Consider the following 22621-nt stretch of genomic DNA (forward strand, 5'->3'; position numbering starts at 1 on the left):
CCGATGCCCTTTTAGAATGTGTTGTGGAAGAGGGGAGGATTATGGGGTTGTCTTTATTTTTAAAATGTATATTGTGATTTTATGTTGTGGGTCACCCTGAGATCTACAGGTATAGGGCAATATACAAATCGTATCATCATCATCATCATCATCATGTCAGTCACCCATGACAGCACCTCTCCCCACTTGTGATTTCCAGCAACCAATGTTTAGAGGCGCACTGCCTCTTGACGGTCAAGTTAAAACGCAGCCATCGTGCCCAGTGACAGCCTTACCTCCTATGAATTCACCCTCTCTCTTTCTCTTTTAGCTGGATTCTCAGTGCTGGGATGGAATCACCCCGGATTTGCAGGCAGCACGGTGAGTTACGTCAAGATTTTATTATTTTTATTATTTTTATTCATTTTTTAAAATTTTCCAATAAAAACAGTCTATTAACATATCCATATAATCATAATCCAATTAAAAACAATAAACTAAAAAAACAACCAAATTACAGTCCAAATTATTAATTATTACAGTGGTACCTCGCTTCAGGTTACATACGCTTCAGGTTACAGACTCCGCTAACCCAGAAATAGTGCTTCAGGTTAAGAACTTTGCTTCAGGATGAGAACAGAAATTGTGCTCCAGCGGCAGCAGGAGGCCCCATTAGCTAAAGTGGTGCTTCAGGTTAAGAACAGTTTCAGGTTAAGTACGGACCTCCAGCACGAATTAAGTACTTAACCCGAGGTACCACTGTAATTTGTCCTGGGCTTCCCATAGTCTGGACCTCTGTAGTATATCTCCAGTATCTTCGTTCCTGCCTTCTTCTTGTTGTTCTCATATTTTCCACATGTGATTCTCAATCATGTCAGAAATCATATATCCTTTCCTCCATCGAGTACAGCTTTGTTTGTGTATATATATTTTTTCAACTGTCTGTTTACCAGCGCAGCTTTTCCTGACTCCATTCCAATCTTCCAATCCAGGCTGTCGTCCAAGTCTAATTGTTAAATTATTGAGCATACTGTTTGCAAGTTACGCCGAGATTTTAAATTGGGTTACTTTTAGGGCATCCGGTGGATATTGTCTGGATAAATCCAATTTAGATGGACCCATTTGGAATCGGGCACAGGGGCGGTGGGTGCCTGCCTACCTCCAGTGGTGAGAAAGATGTGCCCTTTCATTTAGACATTTCCTCAAGTCACTCAGAATTCTGGATATCGAGGCTTCTCTCTTCCTGGTCTCTGCTCTCTGCTTTGCACTGTCTCCCTTAATAAAAGAGAGAGCAGCACAGCAATTGGTCTTTCCACAAGGAAGGGTAGGTCCTACCATCCAGGATGCGGGGACAGAATGCCATTCCGTTAATAATAATAATAATAATAATAATAATAATAATAATAATAATAATAATTTATTATTTATACCCCGCCCATCTGGCTGGGCCTCCCCAGCCCCTCTGGGCGGCTTCCATAGAAACCAAAAATACACTAAAATATCACACGTTAGAAACTTCCCTCAACAGGGCTGCCTTCAGATGTCTTCTGAATGTCAGGTAGTTGTTTATTGCCTTGACATCTGATGGGAGGGCGTTCCACAGGGCGGGTGCCACTACCAAGAAGGCCCTCGTTTAGCACTGGATCAGCGCTGGAGATTCTCGCACACAAAAAACCCCAAACCCATGTCCTGGAGCATCATGTTCTTATGCAGCAAGGCAAAATTGGCAAAGCGGTAGCTTTCTTCCTGAAAAGAATTGCAGATGCTTCTGAACAAATAGCAATGACTCCTATTTCAAGTGGGCTTGTCGTACGATCATAGAATTGTAGAGTTGGAAGGGACCCCAGCGGTCATCTAGCCCAACCCGCTGCAATTCAGGGCTCATCGTAACTGTGTGTAAATTGTTTCCAGGTGTTGAAGCTGCCTCTTCTGTCCTAAAGTCTCTCATTCCCCACATGGCTCAGACAGAACTGAGGCACTCAAAACGGAAGCGTAACCCCCCAAAAGGAACACGTTCGGCTTCCAAAAAAAGTTCACAAGCCGGAACACTTACTTCTGTGTTTGGGTTCCAAGTTGTTTGAGTACCAAGGCGTTTGAGAACCAAGGTACAACTGTACCATCCTCCTGTTCTCAGGAAGGTTCAGGAGAAGGGGGAGGCGGTCCCCACCATTTCTCCTCAGCCCAGCCCCTGACAGGCCCCTTCTCAAGGGGGCAAGCGAGCGATTGGAAACATTTGTTTGTCCATTGTTATCTGAAGCATTTTTACCCCGCTCTTCGACTGAGACGGTTTCGGGGACAGCTTACAAAGATCGCTTAGCTAGACAGCCCCTGCTTTCAGGCTCATAGTCTCTCAAAGACATGACACAAAAGGAATGGGGAAGGAGGACGAATTGGGAGAGGAGGTTTGCCTGAAGGATAAAATAAAATACAGTGGTACCTCGGGTTAAGTACTTAATTCGTTCCGGAGGTCCCCTCTTAACCTGAAACTGTTCTTTACCTGAAACACCACTTTAGCTAATGGGACCTCTCGCTGCCGCCGTCCGATTTCTGTCCTCGTCCTGAAGCAAAGTTCTTAACCTGAAGCACTGTTTCTGGGTTAGCGGAGTCTGTAACCTGAAGTGTATGTAACCCGAGGTACCACTGTAAAAGCAAGAGGAAGCAGAGAGGAAAGGAAAGCTCTCTTTGATCAGGCACACGACATCATCCCATCTCTCCCAAGAGTCTTAACTCCCAGCCTCTCCTTGCACTGACCATTTCCCTCTCCTGCCTCAGGGAGTGCCGCTGCCTCAGAATGAAGCCAACGCCATGGATGTAGTGATGCAGTACGCCATCCACCGCCTGGGCTTCTTCCCTGAGGACATCATCCTCTATGCCTGGTCCATTGGGGGCTTTACAGGTCAGAAGCACTGCTAGCCAGAGCTGTGAGGCATTGATACCGCCGTGATAGGCAGGGGGAAAGGGGTTAACCAGAGATGGGCTGGAACAGGCAGGAGAACGACAGCATGCAATTTGCCCTGGATTCCTGGGAATAGGTGCAGGGCCTTGTGAGGGAAACCCCTCTTGAAGGCCTAATAATAATAATTTATTATTTATGCCCCACCCATCTGGCTGGGTTTCCCCACCCACTCTGGGTGGCTCCCAACAGAATTAAAAGCAAAATAAAACATCAAATATTAAAAGCTCCCCTAAACAGGGCTGCCTTCAGATGTCTTCTAAAAGTCAGATAGTTGTTTATTTCCTTGACATCTGATGGGAGGGCATTCCACAGGGAGGGCGCCACCACCGAGAAGGCCCTCTGCCTGGTTCCCTGTAACCTCACTTTTCTTAGCAAAGGAACCGCCAGAAGGCCCTCGGAGGAGGACCTCAGTGTCCGGGCTGAACGATGGGGGTGGAGACGCTCCTTCAGGTACACTGGGCCGAGGCCGTTTAGGGCTTTAAAGGTCAGCACCAACACTTTGAATTGTGCTCGGAAACGTACTGAGAGCCAATGTAGGTCTTTCAGGACTGGTGTTAAATGGTCTCAGTGGCCACATGATGTCATCTCCCTGGAATTAGGCGAGGGGGGTATTTGTGCCCAGAGATGGAAAGTCCATATAGCACCTGTCCTTTCCCCCACAAGTTAACACAATGTATGGTCCGCCAGTAAGTTCTCCTTCTATAAGCCGGTGCAAACAAGGCATGTTCATGCCTTCAAGAAACAAACTGTTCTGATATTTCTAGCCATAAACAAGAGCGGGGAGTTGGAATAATATTATAAGTTTTGGGAGCAGGAAACCTCAGCCTTAGGATGGGAAGGAGTCAAAACTTTGTGGTAGTCAAACAGGGGAGCGGAGTGGCGTCGATGCACATTTGAGTTCTCCAATAACTCCTCTTGTCTCTCTCTTCTCTCCTCCAACCCAACAGCCACTTGGGCCGCCATGTCGTACCCGGATGTCAGTGCCCTTATTCTGGACGCCTCCTTCGATGACCTCGTTCCTCTCGCCCTCAAGGTCATGCCGGAAAGCTGGAGTAAGGGGAAGCAAACAGAAAATGCACATCTTTTGTATGCTCAAATGGTTTCAGACCCTTTTATTTGTTTTGTTTTGAAATAAAATCCACCCCACCACAGAGAGTTAATATGCAACTGCTCAAACCATTCAGCACCCTAGCAGTAACCCTTGGAAGCCCCTCTTTTTTTTTTTTTAAATGATATTTATTACTTTTCGAACAGTTTCAACACAACACTACAAACAAACAAAAAGAAAAGAAAAAGAACAATACAAATACAATACAAAAGCACTACATAACACATTAAACTAACAAAACAAAACAAACAAAAACATTTTAAAAACACCTTAAACATTTTCAATATCTTATCTTTCATTCGCTTCTTTCCAACGACCTCCTCACACCTCCCTTTTTGTATACCACTTCTATTAATTGTTTCAGCAATTCCTTTCCATCTTCCTCTGTTTTCTATCCTATAATTATCTTAACACATTCTTGCCTTATTTTTTCCTTTAATTTTTTCCTTTAATAGAAAATTAATGGAAGCCCCTCTCTTGGCTCTTGAATTTAATCCGTTCCGGGAGTCCGTTCGACTCACAGACCAGTTCGAAAACCAAGGCGTGGCTTCCGATTGGCTGCAGGAGCTTCCTGCACGCAGTCAGAAACTACACGCCGGATGTTCGGCTTTCGAAAATCGTACGGAAACCGCAACGCTCACTTCTGGTTTTCGATCGTCCGGGAGCCGAAACGTATGAGTTTCAAGGCATTCAGCTTCCAAGGTTCTGTGTAGAAACACAAAATGCGTACTTCTGGTTACAAACTTAATTCGTTCTGGAGGTCCGTTCTTAACCTGAAACTGTTCTTAACCTGAGGTACCACTTTAGCTAATGGGGCCTCCCACTGCCACTGTGCGATTTCCGTTCTCATCCTGAGGTAAAGTTCTTAACCCGAGGTACTACTTCTGGGTTAGCGGAGTCTGTAACCTGAAGCGTCTGTAACCCGAGGTACCACTGTAATAAAAACAAAAACAACCCAATAACATTCCCTCTCCCCAACACATTTTTAAAAGGCACTGGGTGTCCATCAGCCCATAGTCTGGTTAAAGAGGAATGCTTTTTCCTAAAGATGTACAATGAAGGTGCCTGTCAAACGTCTCTGGGGAGGGATCTACTAAGCGTCCATTTTGTCTGTGCCACTTCCTGTCAGTGACCAGCCCTCTCTCCCATCTCCACTGCACAATAAGTGGTGATTCTGGGTGGGGGGAGTTAAGCCAGGTTACTGTGAAAACTACAGAAGAGAATTGAGTTACGGACTTGTTTGCTGGTGGACGAAGCTGATCTAACACCTTCCCTTCCTTCCGCAGGGGGCTTGGTCACCAGGACCGTGAGGCAACACCTGAACCTAAACAACGGGGAACAGCTTTGCAGGTAGGCAGCAAAGGAAAAACTGGATAGTCAAAAGCGCCGGCAGGAAAATGAGGTGAAATTAGCAAACGTGTTGACATCTAATCTTTGGAATAGTGAAGCTGGGTTTTGCACTGAAATGCCGGGGTGGAAATGAGCTGGTTTTAAGAACAGGCAGGCTGGTGGCCCCCAGATGGATGGTTTTTCCTTCGCAGGGGAATGCAGCTGGCTGTCTGCCTTTCAAGAGGGTTTTTGAAAACTCGGCCTGTTTCCTTGGCTTTTGACTGAAAGCTTTTATTGCATCGCACAGATTGCTCTCTGGTGGAATCGATTGTAATGAAATTTCAGGCTTGTTGCCGGTCGGGCGGCTTTATCTTTGAAAGGCAGCTTGGAAAACACGTGGTGTTAAATATTAAACCCTTCAGCTGAACGGTTGTCACTTTTATCGGAGCAGTAGCTGGGATCCCCAAATCACCAGGAATACTTTGTGGGGGGGAGGGAGAAAGAAATGGAGCCAGGGCAGATTTGGCTTGGTTACAAAATGCTGGATTCCCTCAGCTCGCAGAAACGTTTTGTCTGATTGGTGTGCTGAGGAGAGAGATCTGGTGGTACTGGGATTGGGGAGTTATTGAGATTGTGTTGTGGAACAAGGGAGGGTCGGTCTGTAGCAAGACGGAAATCTAGTACCACACATGCTGTATTTTAGCTGTTGTGGCCAGACCAATAGGCTAATGTAAAGAAATAACCATGTGTTAACATTTGGATGGCACGCAGATCCTGTGCAGAATGAGAAGGGATAGAGACCTCTTCCCGTGCTGCTGGAAATTCTGTCTGAGACCGACTTTGAGTCTTTGCCTTCTACTAGCCTTCAGCTGCCTGGTGCCTTTCAGATATTGCCGGACTACATCTCCCATCATCCATTGGCATGCTCTTGGCATTGCGGTCCCAAAGACAACTGGGGTGTACCATGTTGCTGATCCACATAGTACTTTCCTAGATGCTTTCCCTCAGAGCCACCAAGGACCAGAAATTTGATCCTAGTTAAAATGAAAGCTGTGTGAGTTGCCAGCCTCCAAATCGAGGTTTGGACATTTGGTGGTTACAATCATCACAGCGTCTGCTTTCAGCTGGAATTTGGCCCCAGGTCCCCACAAGATAGCACATGAGCACCCTTCGCTAGCTAGGTTACATGAATTCAACAGACTCAGCGGTTGTGTTTAGGCCACCACATCTCAGCTTTTTAAGCCAAGATATGTGTGGACCTGCCGTGAGATCCCTTCGCATTAAGACACGATTAAACCAAGACGTTTCCGACCACAGATTCCCATTTTCATCCATACTGGGAGGCTGCAGTTACCAGCTTGGGAACAAGCCAAAATCTCAGCATCAACTTTCAGCTGTGGTTTGTGATCCTGACGTGTTCCAAACCATAGTTTCTTGCTTTGGACAGAACAGGAAGTTAGAATTACAGTGGTACCTCGGGTTAAGTACTTAATTCATTCTGGAGCTCTGTTCTTAACCTGAAACTGTTGTTAACCCGAGGTACCACTTTAGCTAATGGGGCCTCCTGCTGCCGCCGTGCGATTTTTGTTCTCATCCTGAAGCAAAGTTCTTAACCCAAGGTACTATTTCTGGGTCAGCGGAGTCTGTAACCTGAAGCGCATGTAACCTGAAGTGTATGTAACCTGAGGTACCACTGTACTTAGAAGCTTCTTGGTTTCATTGTGGAAAGGGAGGAGCCAAACGGTCTTTCTCCACAGGATATGATTGCCTGAACCGTGCCAGTATCTGCTTCACATAGGATATTTTGGGTTGGTTTACTCGGACAGTTTGCTCTTCTTTTGGAGAACTGCAGTGCAGCGTGCCTATGGCTTCTAGCCAATCTCCCAGTCATTTGTCTCGTTGAGCCCAGTTAGCTTAGCTTCAGCAGCAGCATACACTCTTAATACAACGCATGTGCCTTGACACGGTCTCCTCCTCTTCAGATACCAGGGCCCCGTGTTGCTGGTGCGCAGAACCAAAGATGAGATCATCACTACGACGTGAGTAAAAACTGCAGTGGAGAAAAATAGCCTGCTATCCGGCCGGCATTGCTAAGCCGTACCTGTCCCAGCTGAGATGTGAACGATGAGATAATGGAAATGTTGCTTCTACATAATTGCTGTCCCTCAGAGAAGAGGATGGCCTAGGGGGAAACCGTGTCATCTTTGGTAGAATACACAAGAGTAATACAGTCCTAACTCTATGCACTTCTGGTTCTCTAGGGTTCCTGAAGACATCATGTCCAACAGAGGGAATGATTTGCTTTTGAAGTTGTTACAGCACAGGTGAGCAGATGTTGAAATCACAGTCCCAGCTGCACCATCTCAAAATTATTGTCGGTTCCCTTGCTCTCACATTTTCTCCTGTGTGACATGACTACTGCCAGGGCGAAGCTAAAACCCATTTTCATAGAATCATAGAATCATAGAGTTGGAATAGACCACAAGGGCCATCGAGTCCAACCCCCTGCCAAGCAGGAAACACCATCAGAGCACTCCTGACATATGGTTGTCAAGCCTCTGCTTAAAGACCTCCAAAGAAGGAGACTCCACCACACTCCTGGGCAGCAAATTCCCACTAACTTGAAAAGGTTCTGAAAATCAATTACGTGGCGCTTTTGTGGGTTGACATGTAGCCACATTGTTGTTGTTGTTTAGTCGTTTATTCGTGTCAGAATCTTCATGACCCCATGGGCCAGAGCACGCCAGGCACTCCTGTCTTCCACCACCTCCCGCAGTTTGGTCAAACTCATGCTGGTAGCTTCAAGAACACTGTCCAACCATCTTGTCCTCTGTCGTCCCCTTCTCCTTGTGCCCTCCATCTTTCCCAGCATCAGGGTCTTGTCCAGGGAGTCTTCTCTTCTCATGAGATGGCCAATGTATTGGAGCCTCAGCTTCAGGATCTGTCCTTCCAGTGAGCACTCAGGGCTGATTTCCTTAAGAATGGATAGGTTTGATCTTCTTACAGTCCATGGGACTCTCAAGAGTCTCCTCCAGCACCATAATTCAAAAGCATCAATTCTTCGGCGATCAGCCTTCTTTATGGTCCAGCTCTCACTTCCATACATCGCTACTGGGGAAACCATAGCTTTAACTATACGGACCTTTGTTGGCAAGGTGATGTCTCTGCAGGGTAGCCACATACCCTGATATTTTGGTAACCCCATTTTTTCACCCTCTCTTAACTTCTCCTCTGTGTCGCTGCCCTTCCCTCTGCACCCAACACCGACTCTCCTCGCTTCTAATCCTTCTTTGTTGTTGCTGGCTGTGATCCGTTTCAACAAGCTTCTCCCTGCCTCCAGGTATCCCAAAGTCATGGCCGAAGAGGGCATCCGAGTCGTACGAGAATGGCTGGAGGCTTCCACCCCCATGGAGGAAGGTAAAGTTGGCAAATGCCAGGACAGGAGCAGACAGCATGGTCCTCCTCCAGGTCTGGTGAGCTACAAACCTCCCATCGGCCCCAACCAGCATGAGCAGTGGTCTGATGGAAGTTTGGGCGCCACAACATCTGGAGGCTAATATCATAGAATCATAGAGTTGGAAGAAACCACAAGGGCCATCGAGTCCAACCCCCTGCCAAGCAGGAAACACCATCAGAGCACTCCTGACATATGGTTGTCAAGCCTCTGCTTAAAGACCTCCAAAGTAGGAGACTCCACCACACTCCTTGGCAGCAAATTCCACTGTCGAACAGCTCTTACTGTCAGGAAGTTCTTCCTAATGTTTAGGTGGAATCTTCTTTCTTGTAGTTTGGATCCATTGCTCCGTGTCCGCTTCTCTGGAGCAGCAGAAAACAACCTTTCTCCCTCCTCTATGTGACATCCTTTTATAAATTTGATCATGGCTATCATATCACCCCTTAACCTCCTCTTCTCCAGGCTAAACATGCCCAGCTCCCTTAGCCGTTCCTCATAAGGCATCGATTCCAGGCCTTTGACCATATCACGTTACCTAAGGTAAAGGTAAAAGGACCCCTGACCATTAGGTCCAGGCGTGACCAACTCTGGGGTTGCGCTGCTCATCTCGCTTTACTGGCCGAGGGAGCCGGCGTACAGCTTCCGGGTCATGTGGCCAGCATGACTAAGCCACTTCTGGCAAACCAGAGCAGCGCACGGAAACTCCGTTTACCTTCCCACTGGAGCGGTACCTATTTATCTACTTGCACTTTGACGTGCTTTTGAACTGCTAGGTTGGCAGGAGCAGGGACCGAGCAACAGGAGCTCACCCCGTCATGGGGATTCGAACCGCCAACCTTCTGATCGGCTAGTCCTAGGCTCTGTGGTTTAACCCACAGCACCACCCATGTCCCTTCATGTTACCTATCCTTGTGCAAATCTGCAATAGTGCCTTAGGTTAGGCTAGGTACTGCGGACCAGCGTAAAAGTTAGCAGCGGTACAGAAGGCCCTCCGAAAGCTTCAAATGTCTTCTTTTTAAAAAACTTTTTAGGCCTGTGTTTTTGGCATTTTGCCAAATGAGGTGGGGCTGCACTTGATTTATAAGGGTTCAGGCTGGGGAGGGGCACTAACGTCTGGGAAGCAACCGCCCATCATCATTTTTGGGACCATTCTGGGCATAAGTCAGGCTGGTGTAGAGTCACCGGTGTCTCTCCCTTTTGCGACAAGCTCCCTCCCGCACTGGAATCCCAGAACCAGACAAGGCATGAAAAGGGCGGGGGAGAGATTGGCTGCATACAGGCGCAGTCTCCGATTGCTTGGGAAAAGCTCTGGAGAAGAGGGGTCTTAGACACCTGTGGGGAAGCGGGGACTTTCAGTCTCTGCAACTGATGCATGCGGTAAGGCAGGCTTCCGCAACCTCAGCCCTCCAGATGTTTTCAGACTACAATTCCCATCATCCCTGACCGCTGGTCCTGCTAGCTAGGGATCATGGGAGTTGTAGGCCAAAAACATCTGGAGGGCCGAGGTTGAGGAAGCCCTGGGGTAAGACCTACCGGAATGAGCTGCTGTGCTCGTCTGGTCTGACGCTCAGTCAAGTGAAGATCGTGGGGTTTTTTACTAATAGTTACAGTGGTACCTGTTGGGATACTGCCAGGGAGACATAGTCCATCATGACTCCACGTCGCCTCCGGACGATCTATCGATCTCTCGTAGATACAGTATCAGCAATTAGCGACACGAGCTCCAGAAATAGCTTGCCACATTCCAGAGCTGATGCACGCCCTATCAGCAGAATTCACACAGCGAAAGATGCACGCAGGAGAGCATTATTTACAAGTTTATTCAGCGTTGGTCAGAACAAAGAAAACATGACTGCCTGCTTCGGTGTCTCAGGCACAGAGAGAGAAACGAAAGCAATAGACAAAACATAAACTTCCTGTGAACAGGAAATACGCAGACTCTGTGACTCACAAAGCCTGCTCCCTTTTAAGGTGGAACGGAAATATCCTAACAGTACCTCGGGTTAAGAACTTAATTCGTTCTGGAGGTCTGTTCTTAACCTGAAATTGTTCTTAACCTGAGGTACCATTTATTTATTTATTTACGGCTATTAGCCCATAAAATATGTACAAACATAAAAACACAGAGGCATAAGGACCGATATATTCGACACCAAAGGGTGAACATCACGGTACTAGGGTGGGTCAATGAGCAGAGCCAAATAACAGCTTGGGGCCCAGAGAGCTCCAAGGGACGGATCACAGAAAAAGAAACTGAAGACGAGGTCCGACATGCACTCTCATCGTAACTGTCCAATTAGTTTTGGTGTTGTTGTTGTTTTTTAGTTGTTTTTGTGTGTGAGATAACAGCGTTCAGGAATCTCGCCACCTGCAGAGTTACCGAGGGATCTGTATCCTGCAAAAGTAGTGCGGCGTGTGACTCAACAGGCCGGCCCACCAAGCACAGTAGAGCAGGACCTAGGAATTTAGTCCTGGCTATGCTATGTAGGGGGCAGTTGAACATTATATGTGGAAGAGATTCAACAGTTTTCCCGTCACACACGCATAACGGAGACACCAAACCCTTAGAAAATCTGTGGCTCAGCAGGTTCGATGGAAGGACATTGAACCTTGCACGAATAAATGCAAGTCGGTGTGGAACAGATGAAAGAGATGACATGTATGCTGGAAGGCCAAGTGGTGGGGTTATTCCGTGATACCTGGTGGAGCAAACACCCCCACCCCAAGCCAGGTTGTGTTGATATTCAATGTCTGCTAATCTTTGCTCTATAAGGCTTTTGGCTGAGCATAAGTTCATCTTTAGGGAGTCCGCTGGAGAAATTCCGATGCTCAGGAGTTTGGCATGGATTTTTCCTACCCACGGATTGACAAAGTCGTCTCGCCAGAGGCACTGAAAAAGGTAATGGTCGGGAAGCCTATGCCAGCTGGACAGCCAGTAGCCAAAGACTCGCTTCCAGATGACGGTCTCCAATGATGCAATCCTTAACTCCAAGCGTATGGCTGCGTTGCTCACACACATGGGGAGTTTCAGGAGGCGACGGAGAAACTGATTCTGTAATGTCCCAAGCGATGTTAAATTGGACCCTGGGGCCCAGAGCGGGGCAGCATAACAGAGAGTGGAAACCACTTTTGCGTGGTATACCTTCAAAGCAGAAGGGATGTGGGAGGCTCCGTCGGCCGCAAAAAATTGGAGCAGAGAATAGAGTATTGTTTTCCCTTTGTTTAGTAGATACTGAATCTGTGGCTTCCAGCTTAGGTTGTAATGAAAAAAGACTCCTAGGTATTTAAATTTGAAAACCTGTTCTAGTTGGACTCCATCTAACTTCCAGCTGTAAGTTTTCCGAGACCTGGTAAAGACCAGGACTTTGGATTTCCCATGATTAATAGTCAGATGGTTAAGTTTGCAGTAAGCCGCAAAAATCTTTAGAGCTCTGCATAGACCGACTCTAGAGTAGGAGAGGAGCGCTGCATCATCGGCATATAGAAGCAGAGGGCAACGAAAATCAGCTAGGCGGGGGGCATGGATGTTGGCTTGAGACTCATTCAGAAAGAGCCTCATATCGCTAATAAACAAGTTAAAGAGGAGTGGGGCCAAAATGCAGCCTTGGCGCACACCTCTATTTATTGGGATCTCGTTGGATAAGTTTCCCGCCGGTGTGAGTCTCACTCTAGCTGACGACCCGTGGTGTAATTGAATTATAAGCCATAACAGCCTTCTATCTATGCCCCATCTTTCTAATTTCTTCCATAGACAGTTTCTTGGGATACTGTCGAAGGCGGCCTTTAGGTCTATGAAAGCGACACATAGGCGCCCCCGACTCGGGGCAGAATATTTCTTGGCAAGATGATACATAATTACCATATGGTCAGTGGTCGAATAGTTGTTCCTAAAGCCCGCTTGCTCATGGCCAATCAAATTTGAGTCGTTTGCCCAATGGGACAGCTTAGACAGCAAAAATTTTGCATAGATTTTCCCGATGATAGACAAAAGGCTGATGTTCCGATAGTTCTCCGGGTCAGCAGGGGGACCTTTTTTATGGACTGGCACGATCACGGCCATCTTCCATGACCTAGGGATAAGCCCCGTAGAATTAATCGCATCAAAGACTTTGGCCAGGATTTCAGCCCACCACCTCGGTTGCGCAACAATAGCCTCAGCAGGGACTAGATCCGGCCCGGGGGCTTTGCCCGTTTTCAGATCTAATATCAAGTTCATTATCAGGTCTGGGTCGGTAGAGGGCCACAAAGGTAGATGGTCAGCTCGGAATTCCGTGGATGAGTTGGATTCCTCTGCCAAGGAGAAATATTTACTCAAGAATTGTTCCCATGTGGGCGCAGGGATAATCGTCAGTGGGTACTTCCTTCCTCTTTTGTTTATCAAGGCCCAAAATTCCTGTGGTCTGCGGGATCTAGAGGCCGCAATCAAGGCTCGCCAACGCTTTAGATACCACTCACGTTTGGCCAGCTTTAAAGTCTGTTTGTATGCTCTTTTGGCTTGTAAATAGGAGGATGGTAAAGCCTGGGCATTTGAGTTTTTATATTCATTATAGATGGCGCGAAGAAGGGATCTTGCTAGCTTGCAAGAGGTGTTAAACCAAGGGGCCCCAGCACTACAATGCGCCACTTTCGCCTTCTGAGGAGGTGATGTAAAAAAAATGGTGAGGTTTGTTATAAGAAGGTTAAAAAGATTCAAAACCGAACTGGAATCTTGTAAATCAGTAGTTATTTGAGGTAGATAGGCAGTGATTTCCCTATGGAAAAAATCCTGGTATTTTTGGGCCACGGCCTCGGACCATTTGATCCCTCTTATTTTGATCGCTGATGAAGTTTCCAGAAGGACTGAGTGTTTATAGTCCTTCTGGCGCCGGAACAATGACAAAGTGGTCACTATTGGGAGGTGATCACTGAAATGTTGGTTTTCGACTTGGAAGGAAAGTACGCTGACGGCCAAATTTGCGGAGATCAAGAAGTAATCGATAACACTGTTAGATGCTGGTCCCAGGTGAGTGAACTCCCCCGGTATATCGGGGGGGAAGGTGCCGTTCAAGAATACTAAATTCAGGCGAATGGCCATTTGATAAAGGGTCACTCCAGCTTTGTTTACTCTGTTGTCCTTTGAAGTTCTAATTCTAGTATGTTCTAAGTCAAAGTTGTCCAAACATGGGGGAGTCCACCATTTGGACTTGGTTAGTAGGTCCCAATTTGTGGCAATTCGAGCATTAAAGTCACCCCCAATTAAGGAGTACGAGTTTGGGCATTTGGTATGACATGACAATAGGTGATTTTCAAATGATTCCCATCTCCATTCAAGATCGGGTGTTGAGCCTTCGGGGGGGAGGTAAACATTAGTAATTAGTAATGAGGACTTCCCTTCTACGATCAGTCCAGATAGAGCAAAAGGCGGGGAAGCCCGTACCAGAGTGAATTTGGCTCGAAGTTGGAGTGAGATCCCAATCAGAAGACCCCCTTTGGGGCGACCACCTTTCAAGGAAGGGGAGGCCGGAAGTGTTAGAAGATCGAAGCCGTCTATGGTAATCTCTTCCTCGTCCCATGTTTCTTGGAATAGGATGATGTTAAATGAATTTATGTACTTCCTGAATTCGGGGTCTGATTTCTTGGATCTCCAACCAGCAATGTTCCAGCTAAGTATTGATAATGTCGGGTCCTTATGCTGTCCCGGTAATTGTCACTTTGGGTTGATTAATGGGTTCTTGGGGGTAGAGCGAGGACCCATAAGGAAATCAGTAATTTTAGTTTGTGCGGATAAAGTCTTCTTCTGTGTTGATTGGATCGATGATTTGGTAACATTAACAGGCAGGAAGGGCTTTGCCGAGGAGGAAGAATTAGACAAGGTTGGTGAGGTCGGGTGTTGTTCATTAAGGTGAGTAGTAGCAAGTCTTTGATGGGCTATACTAGTAGATCCGTCAGGGTTGTCAGTCTTAACCAGGGTAGCGCTGAGAGGTGTTCCAGCCATCACTTGTAGTTGCTGCGCAGATGGAGAAGAATTGTCACGCAAATGTATAGAAGAACGTGAACGTGGGGATGGTACATGCATAGTCATTTCCTGGTGATCTTCAGACAGGGTAGATTCTAGCTCAGGCATTGAGGCAAAGGAATCCTCAGCTTCCCTATTTTGATTAGACTTAAGGTCAAAGACGGGAGTATTAAGTTTATCGACATCCTCCACGGAGGAATGGTGCTGTTGGACAACAGGTGACTGCTGATTCAGGTCAGTAGGGGGTAACAAGGTAGCAGGTTGAGAGATTATCAAGGCATTTGATGGAGACACCTTGTGGGACGTGGAGCGCCTGCTCTCCCCACTCATCGGAATAGAGGGGTCCCCTTGCGATAGGAGTCTTTGTTTGAGTAGATCCAATCTATCAAGAATAGCCTGCTGTTCTTCTGAAGGGAGTTTTTGATAAGAGAAGATAAGATTTCTCTCTTCAGGGATATTCCAATCTCCGCTTGCAATTGAATCATTCCTCAACGTAGCTAGATGGGCACTTGAGAACGCAGATGGACCAGGGGGTACCCGGCTAGATGTTTTTCCCTTTGATATAGGAACAGAAGGAGGAAACGAGCGTCCATTGCCGGTTGAGATGTTGGCAAAAAGAGGTTTAACACTCGTGTCCTTAAAGACTCTTGTTGTTACAATCTCCCAGGGTGCCAGCCGATCTTTCTGTCTTGCAAGAAGATGTGGGATCCTTGCAGACTGGAAGGAGAGCATAAATTTCCTTGGCCAGGGCGTGGCATTTAGGGGTACTACAGATATAAGATCTATCTGGAAGAAAGGAATATTTAGCAAATCACGTAGGTACCCTCTAGCCATCCTCAGGTTATTCCACCTAAGTCTGGGGGCGTCACGGGAAAAAATGGATAGACATATTTTATTAGGTTGAAAAATCAAGGATTGCTTATTCCTTTGGGGCAGTGGCGACCAGCGTCTTGAGCTCTTAAGATGAGTTTTCTGATCAGGCTGTCTCTTTAAGGCGCTTACAAGCTGCACAGGAGATTGATGCAAATTAGATAGCTCAGTTGAGGAAGGTAAGTGGGCCAGAAGGGCCCGTGAAAGTTTGTTCAATGACAATGAAATCCCCTCCAATTCCTTGAAAATGAAGCTTAAAGTCCTGATAACCAGTTGTATTTGATCAGGTACTAATTCATGGGCAGTTTGCCCTAATGCGTCCCGTTTTAATGGCGGAGATGTGATTGAGGGGTCAGGGAGGAGGGCTTCCCTATGGCTTCCATCCCCCGCTGAATCAGCTAGCTTTTCCAACTCTCCTTGATCATACAGAGGCCAAAAGCGGTTGTATATTTCGACCGCAGAAACAATTACTTGCTCTGTTTTGCAATTATTAGTAGAAGGTGGGGGAGATTCAAGCTTCGACTGCTTTACTCTTGGAGGTGAGCAACCTTTCTCAGCAGATCTTGGTCGCTTGCCATAACCCATTTGTCGCTGTCTCACTAACCACGGAGGTTCAAAGTAGAGATAAACAGAGATAGAAGAAAACTTATCTGTTACGGGCACAACGTCTCTACTACTCCTCCTCCACTACTCCTCAGCATAATCCAGTTTTCAAGGCGGCGTTACTAATCAGCTGCGGGCAGAAGGTTTGAATATCCTTGTTGATACGTATATTGGCCCCGACAGGCCAGCCGTGGGAGTAAAACAATTAAAAACTTCTAACAGAGGTAAAATAATTTAAAAGTCTCGAGGTACCATTTTAGCTAATGTGGCCTCCCGCTGCCGCTGCGCAATTTCTGTTCTCATCCTGAAGCAAAGTTCTTAACCTGAGGCACTATTTCCGGGTTAGCAGAGTCTGTAACCTGAAGCATCTGTAACCCGAGGTACCACTCTAATTCCAACTTTAAACGGTGTGATTTACTGCCGCCTCGCTCTTTTGACAGCTGCAGTCGCTCAACAGAAGGGAATAGCACTCTCTCTACAATAGCGTGGGGAGTGACTTCTGGACCGGGAGCTGTATGCAACCATTCTGACAGACTCTCCCTGGACCATACAACTTTGCCTGGCTGGAATGTGTCTGTGAACCCTGATTAACACTGACAACACCTCTTGCTTGCCTGAATGGATGGCGAGAGAGGAACGTGGGAATGTTTATCAAAACTTTTCCACTGTGCAAAGATTTTTATTTTTTTTAAATACTCCCGTTTCCCTGGCCCTGCCCACCACCGGCATATGGATGCTGGAAGGTTGCCTAGCAGAGAATGCAGCCTGTCAGCTGAAATACATTCCCTATTGGCGTGCTCAGTTGTCTTTTTAAAAATAAGGTGTGTGGCCAAAGATGAGAGAGAGAGTGGGGCTAAAGTTGGACCCAAATTAACCGCATCTGCAAGGAAGAAAAGGTTAATAGATAAACTAGAATTCCACGATGTTCCACAGTGTGCCAGTAAACTTGCCATTTGGCTGCTAGGGCAGCGCAGTTGGCTCTGAAAACCTTCAGGCAGCCAGGCCCTCGTCCGCACTAACCTCTTCTTCCTTGCCCCTGCAGCCTCTGTTTATAGCCGCTACGAAGTGGAGGACGACTGGTGCCTGTCTGTCCTGAAGTCGTACAAAGCCGAAGACGGAGAAGATTTTCCCTGGAGTGTCGGTGAGGCCTGTTCTAGAGGGGGAAAGAGCAACCAGGAGGGAATAACGAGGAAGGGAAATGGAAACGGGGTTATGGAATAATGACCAATCGGGTTTGAACTGGCTAGTGGCCACGTTAGCCGCTAGAAGAGTAAGGATGAGGATGATTGGCCGGGGGCGTTGTCCTTCTTGGTACCTGTCCTGGAATTAGCCAGTGGCGAACTTGGAGCCACCAGTCCCTTTGAACGTAATTTGGCCAATTGGGAGTTTAGGACAGACCACTCAACGCTGGAATGGGTGGGTATAAGAGGTGCCAATGAAGACTATTTGAAAGGGGGGGAATTGAGCGGCAATTATCCACGAGGAAGTTGAAAACTTTAGGAATGGGTCCCAAGTGGAGCAGATAATGCAAGAAACTGGTCAGCTGTATATATAATTTTTGAATTTTTTAACAATCATGCAGATTAAATAAGTTTCCCAATAAAAATATACAGTTTGACTTCCCTGGGTTATTTATTTCATAAAACTTATGCACTGCCTGATTGTAAAACAAAACCCCAAAGCGGTTTAGGGAAAGGTAAAGGACCCCAGGATGGTTAAGTCCAATCAAATTTGACTATGGGGTTGCTGCGCTCATCTCGCTTTCAGGCCGAGGGAGCCGGTGTTTGTCCACAGATAGCTTTCCGAGTCATGTGGCCAGCATGACTAATCTGCTTCTGGTGCAATGGGACACTGTGACGGAAACCAGAGCACACGGAAATGCTGTTTACCTTCCCGCCGCAGTGGTACCTATTTATCTACTTGTGCTGGTGTGCTTTCGAACTGCTATGTGGGAAGGAGCTGGGACAGAGCTCACCCCATCACAGGGATTTGAACCGCCGACCTTGCGTTTGGCAAGCCTGAGAGGCTGAGTGGTTTAGACCACAGCGCCACCCGCTGTGGCGGTTTACAAATAGATGAAACCATGAAATCAGGAAAAGATAGCAACCATACTTTAAAAGAGGCATAGGCAAACTCAGCCCTCCAGATGTTTTGGGACTACAGCTCCCATCATCCCTAGCTAGCAGGACCAGTGGTCAGGGAGGATGGGAGTTGTAGTCCGAAAACATCTGGAGGGCTGAGTTTGCCTACGCCTACTTTAAAACAATCAAAAGTTAAAATACTAAAACAGCTTAAAATTACCTTGGCTTTCTTATTAACCTGCTTTGCAGTTTTAGCTTCTCTTGTGGGCTGAGAGCTGGCTGTTCTGTGGTTTTGTTATCGTGGTTTGTGTGGTGTTGCATCTCCCGTAACCCCTCTGGTATCTGTACAGATGTGCAGTGGGTAATAAATGTTGCAGTTTTAAAGCCATCTATCCCCACATTTTGTGGTATCAAATTATCCCCGTAGAAGAGGCAAGCTGGACTGTGTGGGGCTGGCCATACCAGTCCCGGCTGCCTGTTTCAATCCTGCTAACCTCATCCCTTTATTCTTTTTTTTTCAAACAAGGTGATGACATGACATCTGAAGGAAGACGGCAGCTTGCACTGTTCCTGGTGAGTTCCGAGTCATTTTGCCCCTCCTCAATTGCCCTGTCGGAGTTAGGGCTTTCTGTTTATTTAGGCTTCTTGTATACAGCTTTCCATGATGAAAGACCACAAAGCTCTTCAGATCTCGAGGTCCTGTCTGCAGCATCATCCCCAGGATGCCAGGCAGTGAATGGTCCTGAGATTTATTATAATTAGTTTTTTGACATATCATTTCCAACATTCATATAATATAACTTCTTATCTTATACTTTTGACTTCCGTCAACACCTCTGATGATTTTCTGTTCTTTATCACTTATTCTGCATTTCTTAGTTTTCTCTATTACTCTTAATTATCGTTAACTAATAATTCGCCTCATAGTCTTACTTGTAATTATTTCCAATAATCCTCCTTACAAAACTTCTTGCAATCCTACTAGCATGATCTGTTCATTACTATTACTTTTCAAGTGCCGTATTTTTCGCTCTATAAGACGCACCAGACCACAAGACGCACCTAGAGGAGGAAAACAAGAAAAAAATAATTCTGAATCTCAGAAGCCAGAATAGCAAGAGGGATCTGGCTTCTGGGATGGCCTCTTGCTGTTCTGGCTTCTGGGATAGCTGCACAGCCTGCATTCGCTCCATAACACACACACACACATTTCCACTTACTTTTTAGGAGGGAAAAAGTGAGTCTTATAGAGCAAAAAATATGGTAGTTCATATATTTACTCCAGTCTTCTAAGAATCTCTGGTCCCGCAGGTTTCGAATCCTTCCTGTTAAATTTATCTAATTCTGCATAGTCCATCAATTTCGTCCTCCATTCTTCTTTCATCGGTAGTTCTTCTTGCTTCCATTTTTGTGCCAATAATATTCTTGCTGCCGTCATTGCATATAAAACCAACTTTACAATCCTGTCTATTAATATCATCTCCTACAATGCCAAGTAAAAATGCTGCTGGTTTCTTAATAAATATATATATCAACATCTTTTTCATCTCATTATATATCATTTCCCAGAGGTTTTTCACTTTTTTACATTCCCACCACATGTGATAAAAAGTTCCTTCCTTTTCTTTACATTTCCAACATTTATTACTTATTTGATACATCTTAGCTAATTTCACAGGGGTAATATACCACCTATACATCATTTTCATCACATTTTCTTTCAAAGCATTGCGTTCAATGGTCCTGAGATTTAAGCATCTCATGTTCTACCGACTTAGCCAGGGCTTTCCAAACTTGGGTCTCCAGCTGCTTTTGGACTACAACTCCCATCATCCCTAGCTTGTAGGACCAGTGTTCAGGGATGATGGGAACTGTAGTCCAAACACAACTGGAGACCCAAGTTTGGAAAGCCCTGGCAGATGTGATGGAATCCTCTTCCTCTAGGTCAGGGATTGGGGACATCACCAGATCTTACTGGACTCCCAGCTCCCAACAAACATAGTCAGCATGGCCAGTGGTCAGGGATGTTGGGAGTTGGAGTCCATCAATATATAGACCAAATGCAGCATATGGCCTCTTCCATCATTGCTGACTTGGCTTGAAATGGCCCTTTTGGCATGAAGGGGGCAAATCCTTCTTGAAGTAGGTGTGGCAGTCGCCATCAGCCCTTGCCTGGGTTCAGTGTAGGTGGAACTGGCCTCAAAGGAAAGGGCCCCAGGAAGCAGTGGTCTGTGAGCTGGTATTGTGGTCTGCCCAGCAGGCAGCCAAGCAAAACCAAAATGCTTGTTTACAAAGCTGTTGTCCTACCAACTTTACTGTATGCTTGTGAAACTGGACCACTTATAAACGCCATGTCCAACTCCTCGAGAGATTCCATCAAAGGTCTCTCTGAAAAAAATTTCACATCACTTGGGAAGACAGGCAAACTAATACCAGTGTACTAGAAGAAGCAAAGATCACCAGTGTCGAAGCAATGATTCTTCAGCATCAACTTGGTTGGACTGGTCATGTTGTTCGGATCCCTGATTATCATCTTCCAAAGCAACTACTCTATTCCGAACTTAAAAGTGGAAAGCGTAATGCTGGTGGTCAACAAAAGGCAAATCTTTAAAAATGTAGTATAAACACCGATAATTGGGAAACTCTGGCCTGCAAGTGCTCCAGTTTACCGAAGGTGTCGTGGGCTTTGAAGACGCTCGAACTCAGGACGAAAGGGAGAAACGTACTAAGAGGAAGGCACACTTGGCAAACCCTCACCTTGATCAACTCCCACCTGGAAACCAATGTCCCCACTGTGGAAGGACGTGTGGATCCAGAATTGGCCTCCACAGTCACTTACAGACTCACTGTTAAGACCGTGTTCATGGAAGACAATCTTACTCAGCCCACGAGTGATCTTCAAAAAAGTAGAAGATTGTGGTCTGCCCAGCAGGCAGCAAAAGCAGTTCTGGGGAGGAGGGAGGAGTTTGTTCTTACTTTAATATAATTTGTGCTTCCCAACACACAAACCAAAACACTACTCTCCTTCGAAATTCATTCTTCTCCAATCGTGTATGTGTGTGTGTATAAAGGGAAAGTGTGTACAAATGCACATATTAGTGAAAATAACATACAAAAATGTGTTCACAGGGGGAATTGCTTGCAAAAAAAATTATTAGGCATAATTGTATGCAAAACCCTGTTGATTAGGAGAAAGAAAATTTTTGTGGAAACTTTTAAAAGAATAAAACAAAATTGCAAACTGTGCAGAAACATTGTGAACTAAAGACAGGAGAAAGGAGAAATTTGCCCACCCCTAGTTTCACCTCTGACCAGTTTGGGGGGGTGTGGAGAGCAGCAGAGATACTTTATCACAAAGCTCAGCATCTTTTCCTGTACATTCTGCCCTCAGATTGTCTCCTTCCATTCCTCTCCCCGTGTCCTCACAATTGGTTACTGATTCTCCGGCAAAACTAGAGGATTACTGCTTCCGTTGCCCGAGTTTCCATGTTTGTTTCCCCACTGCCTTCCTCATCCTGTCATTGGAAATCCATTTTAACCTTGTTTTCTCTCCTTCTCACTCCACAGGCCCGGAAGCACCTCCAAAATTTTGAAGCAACGCACTGCACACCGCTCCCTCCCCAGGAATTCCACCTCCCTTGGAGCTTATAGCACCTCCATCACCCCTGCGCCAGTCAAGGCCTCCTGTATTGATACCTGACCACCCAACGTAGTGCATCTGCTTTTCTTGTGTGTGTGCGTGTGTGAGTGAGTCTGACCATCTCTGCTACCCTCCTACTGCAAGCTGTAAATCTGCTTCCTCTCCCCTGTAATATTTATCCTCCAACACCCTCCTTCGCCCAGAAAATAAAACCACACACAGTTGTAGAGGTTCACAATAAAGATGGTATTTTTTTATACTTACCGAGTCTTTTCCTGGCCCATGTAACTTGGGAAAGGTGGGTGGTGAGTAGGGGGTCTGCCAGCCTTACTGTATGCTTGTGAAACATGGACCACTTATAAACGCCCTCTCTCCTCATAAGATTCCATTAACGGTGTCTCCGAAAAAGAATTCACATCACTTGCGAAGACAGGCGAACTAATGCCAGTGTATACTGGAAGAAGCAAAGATCACCAATGTCGAAGCAATGATTCTTCAACATCAACTTGGTTGGACTGGTCATGTTGTGTGGATGCCTGATGATCGTCTTCCAAAGCAACTACAGTGGTGCCCCGCAAGACGAATGCCTCGCAAGACGGAAAACTC

The 22621-nt window shown here is 46.3% G+C and overlaps 1 protein-coding gene across 1 annotated transcript in view; it reads left to right on the plus strand.

Moving 5' to 3' along the window:
- The window catches only part of ABHD16A (abhydrolase domain containing 16A, phospholipase), a 41481-nt gene extending 19207 nt beyond the window's left edge, over positions 1–22274 (plus strand). The window contains exons 11-20 of the mRNA XM_083492516.1: positions 311–360; positions 2752–2875; positions 3883–3987; positions 5330–5393; positions 7355–7411; positions 7634–7696; positions 8713–8789; positions 17337–17435; positions 18902–18948; positions 21943–22274. Of these exons, the coding sequence (XP_083348642.1) occupies positions 311–360; positions 2752–2875; positions 3883–3987; positions 5330–5393; positions 7355–7411; positions 7634–7696; positions 8713–8789; positions 17337–17435; positions 18902–18948; positions 21943–22026 (770 nt within the window). The 3' untranslated portion in view covers positions 22027–22274. The remainder of the gene's footprint in view (positions 1–310; positions 361–2751; positions 2876–3882; positions 3988–5329; positions 5394–7354; positions 7412–7633; positions 7697–8712; positions 8790–17336; positions 17436–18901; positions 18949–21942) is intronic.
- The last annotated feature ends 347 nt before the right edge of the window (positions 22275–22621 follow it).

This window comes from Podarcis liolepis (assembly GCF_965112155.1).
Source record: "Podarcis liolepis genome assembly, chromosome: 2".
NCBI lineage: Eukaryota > Metazoa > Chordata > Lepidosauria > Squamata > Lacertidae > Podarcis > Podarcis liolepis.